At 38.2% G+C, this 13,429-nt stretch overlaps 2 protein-coding genes across 5 annotated transcripts in view; both read left to right on the forward strand.

The window, feature by feature from the left end:
- Positions 1-328: 328 nt before the first annotated feature.
- Positions 329-7,670, forward strand: MAGOHB (mago homolog B, exon junction complex subunit). 2 transcript variants are annotated; one of them, XM_030841448.2, is made up of 5 exons: positions 329-483; positions 2,660-2,718; positions 3,393-3,503; positions 5,784-5,866; positions 7,314-7,670. In XM_030841448.2, the coding sequence occupies exons 1-5, from the start codon at positions 390-392 to the stop codon at positions 7,411-7,413; spliced, it is 447 nt and encodes a 148-aa protein (XP_030697308.1). In that variant the 5' UTR covers positions 329-389; the 3' UTR covers positions 7,414-7,670. The 2 variants fall into 2 exon arrangements, with proteins under 2 accessions (XP_030697308.1, XP_069902581.1); XM_070046480.1 differs by lacking the exon at positions 329-483 and adding an exon at positions 566-1,094.
- Positions 7,671-10,689: 3,019 nt separating this feature from the next.
- Positions 10,690-13,429, forward strand: part of LOC115844411 (C-type lectin domain family 12 member B-like) — a 32,584-nt gene continuing 29,844 nt past the window's right edge. For all 3 annotated transcript variants that reach the window (XM_060306192.1, XM_030841446.2, XM_060306190.1), the window contains exon 1: positions 10,690-10,963. The gene's annotated coding sequence lies outside the window, so the exon portion shown is untranslated. The remainder of the gene's footprint in view (positions 10,964-13,429) is intronic.

Here is a 13,429-nt window from a genome sequence, read left to right on the forward strand (position 1 = left end):
GGGGAATAAGGCCACACCCACCTCACGGATGCCGCGAGAATCAGAGACCCGACAAGTCAGAGCGACTGCGAAACCTTAGCTCCAAGCTCGTAACAAATGCTTTCATATTTTCACACTTCTGTGCTTTCCTAATAGAATATGATCTACTGAATTTTGAAAATAATACGCTTCCAACCTAGTAAAGTTCAGGTCGTTGCCGCCCGCCCCTTCCCCGCGCGCCTCCACGTCTCTCACTCGAGTCCCCGCCCGCCCGCTGTCCTCTGGGGGAGGGGGGGTGTTGCAGGAGGCGGAAATACCGCAGTGACGCATTTATCCTGGGCGACTGACGTCACTTCCAGGCGTCCGGCGGTACGTTGGCTGGGCCTTCGGCGGGCTTTTCGGCGACAAGGATGGCTATGGCCAGCGATTTCTACCTGCGCTACTATGTAGGGCACAAGGGCAAGTTTGGACACGAGTTTCTGGAATTTGAGTTTCGGCCGGACGGTGAGCAGAAAAGCGGCCGCGGCAACGAAGCGCGGTGCTGAGCAGGGGGAAGCGACGTGGAGAGGCCGCGGAGGAGTTGGGGTGGGTGGGCGCGCCTCCGCGGGCTCGCGAGTGTGCAGTAGGGCCGAGGAGCTTAAGGAAAATGGGAAGCGTACATTGGCTTTGTGAATAAAAGAGTAAATTGGTGTCAGTTAATTAAGAAAAGCCGATCCTGCCAGATAGTAAAGTTCAGAATCCTAGCATCAGTTCACCGGAAGGGACCTTAAAGGCTCTCTAGTTTATCTGCCTAATACCTGAACGTTTGTGAGAACATCTCCACCACGCGGTGGACACATGGATGCTTAAAATCTTCCGGTGAACAGTAAATTTCGGACTGCCCATTCATCTTTTTTATTCATTCAGGCGCTGTATGGAAGGCAAAATGTCGAGAAAAACGAATGAGGCCTGCTCTGAAGCGGGGAGCCCCACGTGTAGAAAAATGAGTGTAATGCCGTGTTTGGGGTGCCTAAATACAGTTGTTCCCTATAGGATGCATTAAGACTATAAAGAAGGGGCGTGGTTAGTTCTACATGAAAGAGTCGGCAGTCTTTTTAGAGAAGGTGACAGTTGAGGTGAGTCTTGAAACGAGAGTAGATTTTTTTCTTGGTCTCTGAGGGGAAAAAAAGAGTCAGACTGCTGAGAGCCGTATGAGGTGAAACTGCCTGCTGCCCAAGAAAAGTGCAGCAAATTCTGTCTTTGGACAGCTCTGATTCTCTTTAGATGGTTGTACTGTATATTGAATTCTTATTGTAACAACGACAGTCCCACTGCATAGACTTTTCTTTTTTGAATGCATATTATGTGCTGGGCAACATGTAAAAACAAAAATTGAAGGGACAGTAACGCATAAGACTCTTTACTTCCCCTCAAGGAGTTATACCTTGGTGGGTGACATAGACATGAAACTAACCGTAAGGCAGTATAGATATTAAGTGCTGTCCTTCATGCTTTGGACAAAGTTCTGTGAAGGCATGAAAGAAAAATTAGGGGAGGATGACATATTAGGAAAGGGGAGGAACATCGCACATTTCATGTAGAAGTCAAGGTAACTTCGGCTCTGCAATTATTTAGAAACCTTAATCACCTTACCCTCTCTGGTTCTCCCCAAGTCTTTTCTAAATTTAGCTAAGGAGCCAAGTTTACCTGAATTCTCCATCTGTTCTTTCTTTGTGTGATACTGTTTTCAGGGCCTTTGCCTGTGAACAACTTTTAGCTTGTCTGTATCACTTTTAGCCAGTCACATAAATTAAGTAGTCTAAGATTATCAAGGAAATTTCATTCCAGAACACTGGTTCTCATCTGCCACCACACCATTCCACAACCTTTCCATAAGTAATGATGAGTTCCAAAGACAATGATTCCTAAGGGCTTCTCATTAGGATAACCTGTCATTTTAGAGGATCAGGGTCACATTATCACAATACATCTGTATCTGGGCAATTGACCAGCCATGAGGAGAAGCAGACATTAGGGAATTCATCAAAATTAATTGTAGATCAGGTAACAAACTGGTCAATTTTTATTCAGAAGTTATAGTTTGTGTGCTTCTTAATTACAATTCTAAAACAGTATCATTGCCATAATACATTAATTTGAAGGAAAATAATTAAAAGAACATTTTGGAGTAGTGGGGAAAGCATGTGTATTGGAAGAAGGTAGATCTAGGTCTAAATCTTGTGTGACCCTGGGCAAGTTACTTAACTCTGTTTTCTCAACTATGAATACGTGAGAGAATAAAACATACTTTTTAGGGTTGTTTTACAGATTAGATTAAATGTTCTGGGTAACTCAGCACCAATAAGACATGTAATGTAAACTTTAGAAGAAGTGTTAGTTCCTTTTTTAGATTCCCTGTCTAGATCATGACATAGCTTAAGAAAAATGGGCCTTGAAAATAACCTTCCCATTATATGGAATTGTATTGAAGGCATGGAGTTTAAAAAGTTGACTGGCTTCAACTTCAGCCAACTTAACAGCAAATACATGTTCAGCATTGATCTTATGCCAGGAGGGAGGAAATATTAATAAAAGTAGTAGTATAAAATGATTTTTACCTTCAAAATTGCTTACGATGTCATTTCTTTATATTTTAGCAGTTTTTGCTGTTATAGATTGAATTTTTTTCCACTTCCCACAGGAAAACTTAGATATGCTAACAACAGCAATTATAAAAATGATGTCATGATCAGAAAGGAGGTAAGTCTTTTACAGATGTGTAATTTTTTATATTAAACCTGTTTCCCTCATGTCTGTGTTTTTATTTACATATTTAAAGTACATCTAAGGCTGTAAAGAAGAAACCGATGTATAGATTGAAAAAGGCTTCTAATTGTAGCATCGATAACAACAAAAGAAGCAATCTGAATATATTAAGTTGTAGTCCCACATTCAAGTGTATCATTTAATTCATTTTATAATTAACTTTGTCTTTTTACTCTATTCATTATTTAAAACTAATTAATAATTATGTTTTAAACACGGTATGAATTTTAAATGAAAGTCTCAAAAGTTAGGTATAAGAAAAAGTTCAAAGCACTAACTGTGCTGTGTATTTGTATTTGTCACTGTTCACCTCATAGATTTTGTGTTGACCACTCAGAGGTACTTGAGTCCTGTGTTACAAAGGCAGAATACAAGGTTTTAAGATGAGGCTGGTGTTGAGAAGAGGGAAAAATATGTTTTAAAGGAAAGGGCAAGAGAGTGAAGAAAAATCATAAGAATGATTCTTTCCCATGTTGTACTTTTAGAATCAGAATTCAATTTTTCTTTAATATTCTATTTGAATACTCAGGGTTTGTAACTCTGTTTTATTATTGCCTTCTGAGTTGTGTTGAGAAATAGACACTGAAATTTTTATAACTTGTTTTCAGGCTTATGTACACAAGAGTGTAATGGAAGAACTGAAGAGAATTATTGATGACAGTGAAATTACAAAAGAGGATGATGCTTTGTGGCCTCCCCCTGACAGGGTTGGCCGGCAGGTTTGTATTTAATAATTCTTTAATTGCATAAATACTAAAAATTGTTAATATAATTATTATGTTTCTCCTTGTTTATTTAGAATAGCTCCTCATTGAGTCTTGGGTTTTCCATTTAGTAGGCACCTGGTAAATACTTTATAATTTTATTTCACTTTGCGTCATTTTCTGTGCTACCGCCTAGTAGTAAAGGAGTCACTTTAGACATCTTTCTGAACAGTCTTCTCTGCAGCCACCCCAGCTAAAGTTAAGATGTTTCACAGTGTTATGAATGATTGCTATTATTGGTTAATTACTTTTATTAGGAAATAAAAATAGGTAGGAAAAAACACAAGTGTTTGTTAAATTTGAGAATTAGAATTCTCATTGACTACATAAAATTCACTTTCGCCAGATTTATAACTTTGAAAGTTCTTACTTGCATCTTTATGCCCCAGAGAGTGATTTGATTGGTTTCTTTGTTCCAACTGACCGTTGCCTTTGCCTCTCATATTCCCTTCAGAAAAATCGATGGGCTGCTGAAGAGCTCTGAAGGCCTAATTTCACTCTGTAGAAAGCCAGTTTGATTTCTGAATTGGGTCTTTTCACCTGTTGGAGAAATGAGATATGACCCCAGGAGGAAGAAACATTTAATTTCGCTTTTGTATATTCCCGAGGATTATACTGTATAACAACTTCTTTGACTAGAAGAAAATGTGGCGAAATCTAATAGATGCTGACTCTCTGTAGCAGTAACTTAACACTTCTCTTTAAAGAAATATTATTTAGGAAAGCAAAGGTAATAGTTAACAGTATTTATTTTATGCACTGCAAACACTTTTAAGAAGTAAATTTACATCTGTTTGTTTTATACATATATACGTTTGCATTAAAAATAGCAACAAACCTTTTATTATCTCTTTAGACTCAGGGAGAGAACAGTGTTTTCATCTACCCACTTGATGTGTTCATGTGTTTTGGTTAGTGGGGAGGATTACTCATGCTCCAGAAATTGTCTGTTGGATCTTTAAGTCAAAGATTTTACGATTGTTTGAGAGTCTTATTTAAGTCTCCATTTTGTGTGTGCCATAAACTGTACATAATTAGATTTTCTGCTCAGATACACAGCTAGGAGTGTCTTTAAGGTCATCTGTTAATTTAAACTGAAAAATCACTACAGACATAGCCTCTTACTTTTTCATTTTAGATTTGCAGATAAAATATGGAGAAAAATTTATACTTAATTTTGGCACACTAGAAATATCTATATTACGTTATATTTGTTTTACTAGTTCTTAATTTTAATTGTTTTGTGAAGTCAAAAGAGTATGAATCAAATATTAGTACCATCACTTACTAGTGGTTCTACATCAACAGTTTTTTTCCTCTGTTTTATGAGTCTTGGATTTCACATTTGTAAAATTAGGCAAATAAAGCTGACCTAGAAGGGTAGGCTTTATTAGTCCAATTTTAGGGATTACAGAGAATGTTTGTAAAGTCCCTAGCACCAGGCCTGACACATAGTGGGTACTAAGTAGTACTGTTATTAATATGCAGTTTATTTGTAGAGCCTGGTAGAAAGGGTAAATGTGTTTGTATTTATTATATTAAAAATAGGCTTATACCCATATTACTAGTTTTACTCACATAAGAAACATTTCTCTGTCACTCGTAAGTATATCATTCATTTGATAGCATCATCTTTTTGAGATCTGTGGAAAGCAATTCTTTTTTTTTTCTCTTTTTTTTGGTTATTTCTCTCTTTTTTTAACATCTGCATTTATTTCTATTTATTTATTTATGGCTGCGCTGGGTCTTCGTTGCTGTGCATGGGCTTTCTCTAGTTGCGGCGAGCAGGGGCTACTTTTCATTGTGGTTCACGGGCTTCACATTGCTGTGGCTTCTCTTGTTGCGGAGCACGGGCTCTGGGTGCGCGGGCTCCAGTAGTTGTGGTGCGTGGGCTTAGTTGCTCCACGGCATGTGGGATCTTCCCGGACCAGGGCTCGAACCTGTGTCCGCTGCATTGGCAGGTGGATTCTTAACCACTGTGCCACCAGAGAAGTCCCTGGAAAGCAATTCTTGATTCATCCTAATATTGGGGACACCTGAGGAGCTGATGAGATTTTTTTTTTATTTTGCATAGTTTATAGCTACCATGTCGTTTCATTTTTGGTTTTTTTTTTCCTCCTCTATGATGGCTAGAAAACTTGCAGCTAAAATTGGGACTTCTTGGTAGCAAGAATACATATATCTTGTGGGATGGATTTTTATATTAACTACATTTCTCTGTTTTATTTTTTTCAGGAGCTTGAAATTGTAATTGGAGATGAACACATTTCTTTTACCACATCAAAAATAGGTTCTCTTATTGATGTCAATCAGTCAAAGTGAGTATGTTAAAACATTTTGACTAAATTGACATAATTTATTAGAGGGGCTCATTTTAGCACCATAGCCAGTTTGGTAAGATTATTTTAATTGCAACCTGTATCAGTTCATTATGTATATGTAATCCTCATTTTTATAGTAGTGAAGACTTGTTATCAAAGAAGTTAGCGGTATATTTTACTGATTGCCAAAAATAATCTTAATCTGGACACAGCATCACAAAATTTAAAAGAAATCCTTATTGGATTTATCAGCCTTATTAGTCCCATATAACATCATTCTCCTCCTTGGATTTAATACTTGAAAGAAATGGAAAAAGCCCCAGTATAGCTTAAGTATGGCTTTAGCTACCTGTGTCTTCCCAAGCTCTGTAAGTGCGGTACCACATAACCATTATCTGAAAAATCTCTCTGCCTCCAATTATTTCTTTCCACTCTTTCCCCTCAAAATGTTCTTATAGTGTCTTTTTCCTATCCCCCTAAATTGTAATAATTTATTTGTTTGCTTAACTGGTTTCAGTGTAAGCTCCCTGAGAACCTTGCCGTATCTCAAAGTTAGTGCAATGCCCGGCACACAATAGGTGCTTTATAATCAATAGAGGAAAGGAGAAAGGAATTAATGCATAACTACTGGATACAAAAGGCTATGTTCATATATGAAGACTGGCGAGATACTTTTAAACTATCACATCTGTTTTCCCATAGTTGGTGAGGATGTGGCATTTGTATCCTACTGGGATTGTAAATTGTTACAGTGTTTTTTGGAAAGCAATTTGATAATATGCATCAAAAGCTGTTAATATTTTTCATTTATCTTTGTCCAACTGATTTCATTTCTGAGCATTCATCTATCCTGGGAAATACTCTGAAATAATGAAAAAACTTTATTATTCATAAAGATGTTCATTAAAACCTTAGTGATAATTGGAAAAAAAAATCCAAATGCTAACAAGGAGAGATTTGCTAAATTAATTAAAAATTATTTGTGACTTTTTTTTTAATGTAATGGAAAAAGTAATGTTTAAAAGGCCACAGTAAATGATTTTAATTATGAAAAATATTAGAGAAATACCAAAATATTTATAATTATTCCATGAGGAATGACATTATATAGTATTGAGTTTCTTTTTTCTATCTTTATAATTTTATTTGCCTTAAACATTTTTGTGATGCATAATGTTATTTTTTATAAGGAAATAAACACTTTAAATATGAAATGAATACTGATGAAGAAATTTATGTATTTTTTTATTACAGAAAAGGTAGAGATGGGAATTGTTCAGGTTATCCATTTTAGTTATCAGAAAATGCTTTCTTTCTCTTCAAAATTCCTTTAATGTAATTGTTTTAGGTTTTTGGTCTTTGTCTTGTTTTAGGAATTAATTTGTACTATTATGTTGTTTCATTTTAGGAAGAAAAAAGTAACTTTTATCTTTTTAAATTTTAGGGATCCTGAAGGCCTTCGAGTATTTTACTATTTGGTACAGGACCTGAAATGTTTAGTTTTTAGTCTTATTGGATTACATTTCAAGATTAAACCAATCTAAATTGTTTTTTGAAACTGTGTTTATATTTAATTAAGGGATGGGTGAGGGAGGGTTTGCCATTTATGATATTGGGGTTTTTTTGAATGTGAAGCAAGCTTTTTTTGTATGCAAATTGAAAATAAGAGAATACATAAACAGGCTTAATGATTATCTTCACCTGGGTCCAAGTGGCTTGGACAGTCCCCACACACATTAAATTCTGTAAATAAAAGCCACCTTTATTGAAATTTTGCTCCAATAAAACATATCAAAGCCTGGATGGAGAGTGCATTTTTTCCTTCAGGAGGCTGTATCTCTGATTCATTTTAAAGATAAAAATTGTTCTAGTAGGTGCATTCTATGGCAGAGGGTCTTTCACATAGAAATATGTAGCCAGATTCCCATCCATTTAAAGGCAATTGTAGATCTTCCCTTGTTTCTACCATACCTGATGGGATTTAATTTTTTGGTGCTTATAGAAGTTGTTTGTAGAAGGTTTTGGATTTTTTACATTTCTCACAAACCCCTCAGGGGTCATTCACATTTAAATGTTTTTGTATAAGCTGTGATTTCCTCAAGGTTACGAAGGTAAAGTCAGTACCCCAAATTAGGCACATCTTTTATTATGCCCCTGTTTCCATTATTTCACAATGTATATATTTTGTATATCTGTGGGAAGTAAATGAGTTCTCAGCTCTAAAAATTATTTAAAATTTAGACTTATGTATATATGTGTGTGTGTGTATTTATATCCTAACTCCTAATGAACACATCCCAGTCATATTTCTCAGTTCCCTTCAACTTCTTTCTGATAGACCTGATTACTTCTCCTATTAGTAGCTAATGCCCTGATATTCTGTTACTTTTCCATCTGAACCTTCACTCTAAAAGTATGCAGTCCTGTTAGTCATCATCCGCTTTGCCCAGGGACCTTAGGGTGGAAGAATTGGTGTCTGAAGGCTCACCGGGGCTCCTGAGCAGCTATGGCCAGTAAACTGTGCGATAATAGAGATGTTCTGTATCTGAGCAGTCCAATAGGGTAGCCACTGGATACTACATGTGGCTACTGAGTACTTGAGATGTGGCTAATATAACTGAATTTATAGTCCTGTTTAAAAATATTTTCCACCATTTTATTATGAAAAATTTCAAACGTAGAAAACCTGAAAGAATTGTAAAATGAACACCCATATGCCAATCTAGATTCTATAATTAACATTTTTCATTTACTGTAATAAGTCTATTATAAGTCATATCGTTGATTTCTCACTTATGGGTGGAATAACTAGTATAATTGGTGTCAATAAACTTATTTTTATTTTTTTATAAATTTATTTATTTATTATTTTTGGCTGCCTTGGGTCTTTGCTGCATGCGAGCTTTCTCTAGTTGCGGTGAGCGGGGGCTACTCTTTGTTGTGGCTTGCGGGCTCTGGAGTGCAGGCTCAGGAGTTGTGGCACACGGGCTTAGTTGCTCCATGGCATGTGAGATCTTCCCGGACCAGGGCTCGAACCCCTGTCCCCTGCACTGGCAGGCGGATTCTTAACCACCGTGCCACCAGGGAAGTCCCCAATAGACTTTTAAAGTGCTATTTAATTTTTATTAAATTTAGATAGCCAGATGAGGTTTGTGGCTACCCTTTGGACAGTGTAGCTCTAGAGCATGGCTTGGAAGCTTGTTTACCTTGGAGTGCTTCTGGTCCTTTGCATTGCATTAAAATGCGTGGCCATCCTCTTCGGGTTTGCCATGGAAAGTCACCTGATCTCCAGATTGCCACTGTGCAAGACTGCTGTCACCCCCTTGAGGTCTCTTATATGAAAATAAGCATTTCTGTTCAAGCTGTAGACCTTGATGGATGTGTACTATAAAACTATGTTATAATTCTCTTAAGCTAGATGTCAACCTCAAGGAGAAAACTGTGGGCCCACGATTTTGGTTGCTCCTCAAAATAATCATTCTGTGGCTCCTATTGAATAAGGCAATCCACTCAAGACTGAGCAAGACTGGGGAGAAATAGTCCTTGGGTTAGAAAGGTTTTGATATGTTAACTCCGTCCTCATTCTTAACTTCCCCCTAGTGCTGATTTACTTATGGTCTATCTTCACTATCTACTAAGGTTCTCATATTCAAACCAAGATTAGAGAATAGGTCATTAGGAGAAATATTTTATATTTTCTCTGATATTCTTGTCATTTTTGAACTGGCTCTTGCTTGATTGTAAGTGGCTGGTGGAAAACGAGCATTAAAAATTAAATTTTGTACAGCACTAGTTTTATGTGAAACAGGATTTTTATAGCACTCAGTCAGCAGATACATGTCTCCACCTCTCACTCCCCCCATAATAAAGAGACCTCTTTAAATAAATTTCTTTTTCTTTTTTAATAAATTTATTTATTTTTGGCTGAGTTGGGTCTTTGTTGCTGTGCACGGGCTTTCTCTAGTTGCCGTTAGCAGGGGCTACTCTTTGTTGCGGTGTGAGGGCTTCTCATTGCGGTGGCTTTTCTTGTGGAGCACGGGCTCTAGGCACGTGGGCTTCAGTAGTTGTGGCTTTTGGGCTTCAGTAGTTGCGGCACGCAGGCTCAGTAGTTGTGGCTCATGGGCTGTAGAGCGCAGGCTCAGTAGTTGTGGCGCACGGGCTTAGTTGCTCCGCGGCATGTGGGATCTCCCAGACCAGGGCTCGAACCCATGTCCCCTTCATTGGCAGGTGGATTCTTAACCACTGCATCACCAGGGAAGCCCTAAATTTACTTTTCAAGTGTTGATTTTGTGCCTCATCCCTTTATTTGCCCCTTCATGGGATGGAGTGTCACTACCCAGCGTCTAAGACAGTCTTTTCTATGTAGTAGGTGCTTTGTAAACATTTTTTCAGCATTTTATTGTCTTTTATATTTACTGCCTTCAGATTATTTGTCTTTGTAACTTAGTCTGAGGTGTAAGAGATTCATTTCTGTCACTATGGATACCTTTCATTACCATGAATTTTTCAAATGCACATACTCATACCACAGAGTTGTATATTCGAACACATTGGATAAGGATGTGTCTTTGGATGTGGCCCAACTGTGATCCTAAGTTCTGTGTATAGTCTGAGTTCCTCAATCAACGCAACCAATACAGCACAGCAAAGAGGATGGGTGCGAATCGGGGTGATCCGCCAGGCTGTACCGTTCTATTTTATTTATATATATTTGTTTACAAAATATACTTTATTTTTTAAATTATAGATTTACAAAAAATTGATAAGGTAGCACAAAGAATTCCCATATGCCCCCCACCCAGTTTCCCCCATGCCCCTGTTTTACATGAATGTAATACAAACTATGCATTATTATGTTTCTCTTTTCTTATTGTGCCTACATGTGCCTATTCCTACTGTGCCCCGATAATCATTGTAGATAGAGAAATAGATATTTAAGATTATAAATTGGGGAGTGGAAATCTGTAGTATTGCCCTAGTAACACCATCTTAACCTCGCTTGAGGTCAAGAAAGCCTTTGAGGGACATAACCCATGGAAAGCTGAAAGCTGACCAGCCTCTGGTGGAATTTGACCTTCTGGGGAGGACTACCAGGTGGGTAAATGGTGTCTCTGCCATGAAACCAACGCTAAACCTGGAACTTTTTCTAAGGGTCAAGGGTAGCGGGGCATGGTGGAAAGAGCTGCTTAATGTCAAATGTTTAAACCTCTGGTCTTTGAAGTAAAGGGTTGTGCTAAATAATCTTTAATGTTTCCTCTTAGCCGTAGTAACATATGAGGCAGAGATTTAAAAAAAAAAAAAGTGCCTTATATGAAAGAAAAACCAGGTTTTGTGCCTCTTCTTACTGTTAAAAGTACAAGTAGATATTTCATTGATAATCAGGCTGAATCTATTCATGTGGGCATTTAAAATATGAATATAGGGGCTTCCCTGGTGGCGCAGTGGTTGAGAGTCCGCCTGCCGATGCAGGGGACATGGGTTTGTGCCCCGGTCCGGGAGGATCACACATGCCGCGGAGCGGCTGGGCCCGTGAGCTATGGCTGCTGAGCCTGTGTGTCCGGAGCCTGTGCTCCGCAACGGGAGAGGCCACAACAGTGAGAGGCTGGCATACCGCAAAAAGTAATAATAATAATGAATATACATGAGGTTATTTTATATATCCTATTGTTAGACTACTTTGTTTTCATTTGAAATGTGTGAGACCTGTGAACATGGGTTGTGCTGCAAGTTCAACGACTGATCCATGAGATTTTTTTTTTAAAAAACTTTTTTTAGAGCAGTTTTAGGTTCACAGCAAAATTGAGAGGGAAGTACAGAGATTTCCTGTATATTCCCTGCCCCCCCCCACATGCGTAGCTTTCCTCATTATCAACATCTCCCACCAGAGTGGTACATTCGTTACAACTGATGAACCTACATTATTAGGTTTCACTCTTGGCTGTGTACATTCTATAGGTTTGGAAAAAATGTATAATGATGTATCCATTATTATGGTATCATAGAGTGTATTTTCACTACCCTTAAAATCCTCTGTCTATTCGTTTCTCTCTATCCTCAACAGCTGGCAACTTCTAATCTATTTACTGGCTCCATAGTTTTGCCTTTTCCATAAAGTCATATAGTTGGAATCATACAGTCTGTAGCCTTTTCAGACTGCCTTCTTTCACTCAGTAATACACATTGAAGGTTCCTCCATGTCTTTTCATGGCTTGATAGCTCATTTCTTTTTAAGGCTGAATAATATTCCATTGTCTAGATGTACCACAGTTTGTTTATCCATTCACCTACTGAAGGACATCTTAGTTGCTTCCAAGTTTTGGCCATCCTAAATAAAGCTGCTATAAACATGTGTGTTCAGGTTTTTGTGTGGACCTTAAGTTTTTTGATTATTTTAATAATTGGTTTCCTAGCATTATATGGCAATGAGCTAGATTGAAAATCCAAAAAAATTAATAAAAATAACAAAGGTAAATGAATGATTTGAGGATGAGCTTAGAGTCCAAACCGTGTGATACAGTGGCAAGAACACTGAAGAACTGAAATTCTTCATTATGGCACTACTTCACAGAACTATTTTCCCTTTCGACCTGTGAATAGGCTTTATCCCTTAGTGGCACAGAGTCTGAATAGTTATCCAAAATCCTTTTATTTGTTTTTTTTTTGCCATTATTTTTTCATGCTTTCTTATTTCCTCAGGTGTTCTCATTTAGTTAGAAGTTGGAGGAAGGATGCTTCCTGTTTGATTGGCTGCTGGAGACCAGCTGGGACAATAGAGAAATTCTCTAGACCATTAGAATAGATTTTATCGTCAAGAGAAGGAGGACAGGGCTTCCCTGGTGGCGCAGTGGTTGAGAATCTGCCTGCTAATGCAGGGGACACGGGTTCAAGCCCTGGTCTGGGAGGATCCCACATGCCGCGGAGCAACTAGGCCCGTGAACCAAAACTACTGAGCTTGTGCGTCTGGAGCCTGTGCTCTGCAACAAGAGAGGCCACGATAGTGAGAGGCCCACGCACCGCGATGAAGAGTGGCCCCTGCTTGCCACAACTAGAGAAACCCCTCTCTCAGAAACGAAGACCCAACATAGCAAAAAAAAAATTAATTAATAAACTACCCCCAAAATCTTCTTTAAAAAAAAAAAGAAGGACAAAGTAGCTAATTAGGGAAACAGGAAACCTCAAACAACGTGTTCTTTTGAGTTTTTACTGTAAGAGCCAGGAAATTTCATATGGCTCAGTGGCATAAAGGTTAGGCATTAGGACAAATAGCCATGGAGGGGGGAACCTGGCCAGGTGAGGTTACTCCTCCCGATAAGAGAGATAAAGACCATCTTCCCCTGGGATCTGGTGGTAGTTCTTGAAGCCTTCACTTCAGGCTGGGACAGGAAGAACAGCCTGCTGCTGTGAAATGATAAGCCATTGAGGTTTGAAGGTGTGACTAGGAGCTGTGTGCTAAGCCTCTAGCTGACGAAGTTAATATCAGCAGGAAGGGACGGGTAAAAGGTGTGGTTTCCTAAATGAAGAACGCCTTTAAGCAGCTAGGAAGTAAGTGAATGCTTTATG

The sequence above is a fragment of the Globicephala melas genome, chromosome 10 (genome assembly GCF_963455315.2).
Source record: "Globicephala melas chromosome 10, mGloMel1.2, whole genome shotgun sequence".
Lineage (NCBI taxonomy): Eukaryota > Metazoa > Chordata > Mammalia > Artiodactyla > Delphinidae > Globicephala > Globicephala melas.

Bases quoted from the DNA above. Each gene is read 5' to 3' on its own strand.
- MAGOHB (XM_030841448.2), top strand. From the start codon at position 390: ATGGCTATGGCCAGCGATTTCTACCTGCGCTACTATGTAGGGCACAAG. The intron at 484-2,659 runs GTGAGCAGAAAA...CACTTCCCACAG, and splicing joins ATTTGAGTTTCGGCCGGACG to GAAAACTTAGATATGCTAAC. The intron at 2,719-3,392 runs GTAAGTCTTTTA...ACTTGTTTTCAG, and splicing joins ATGTCATGATCAGAAAGGAG to GCTTATGTACACAAGAGTGT.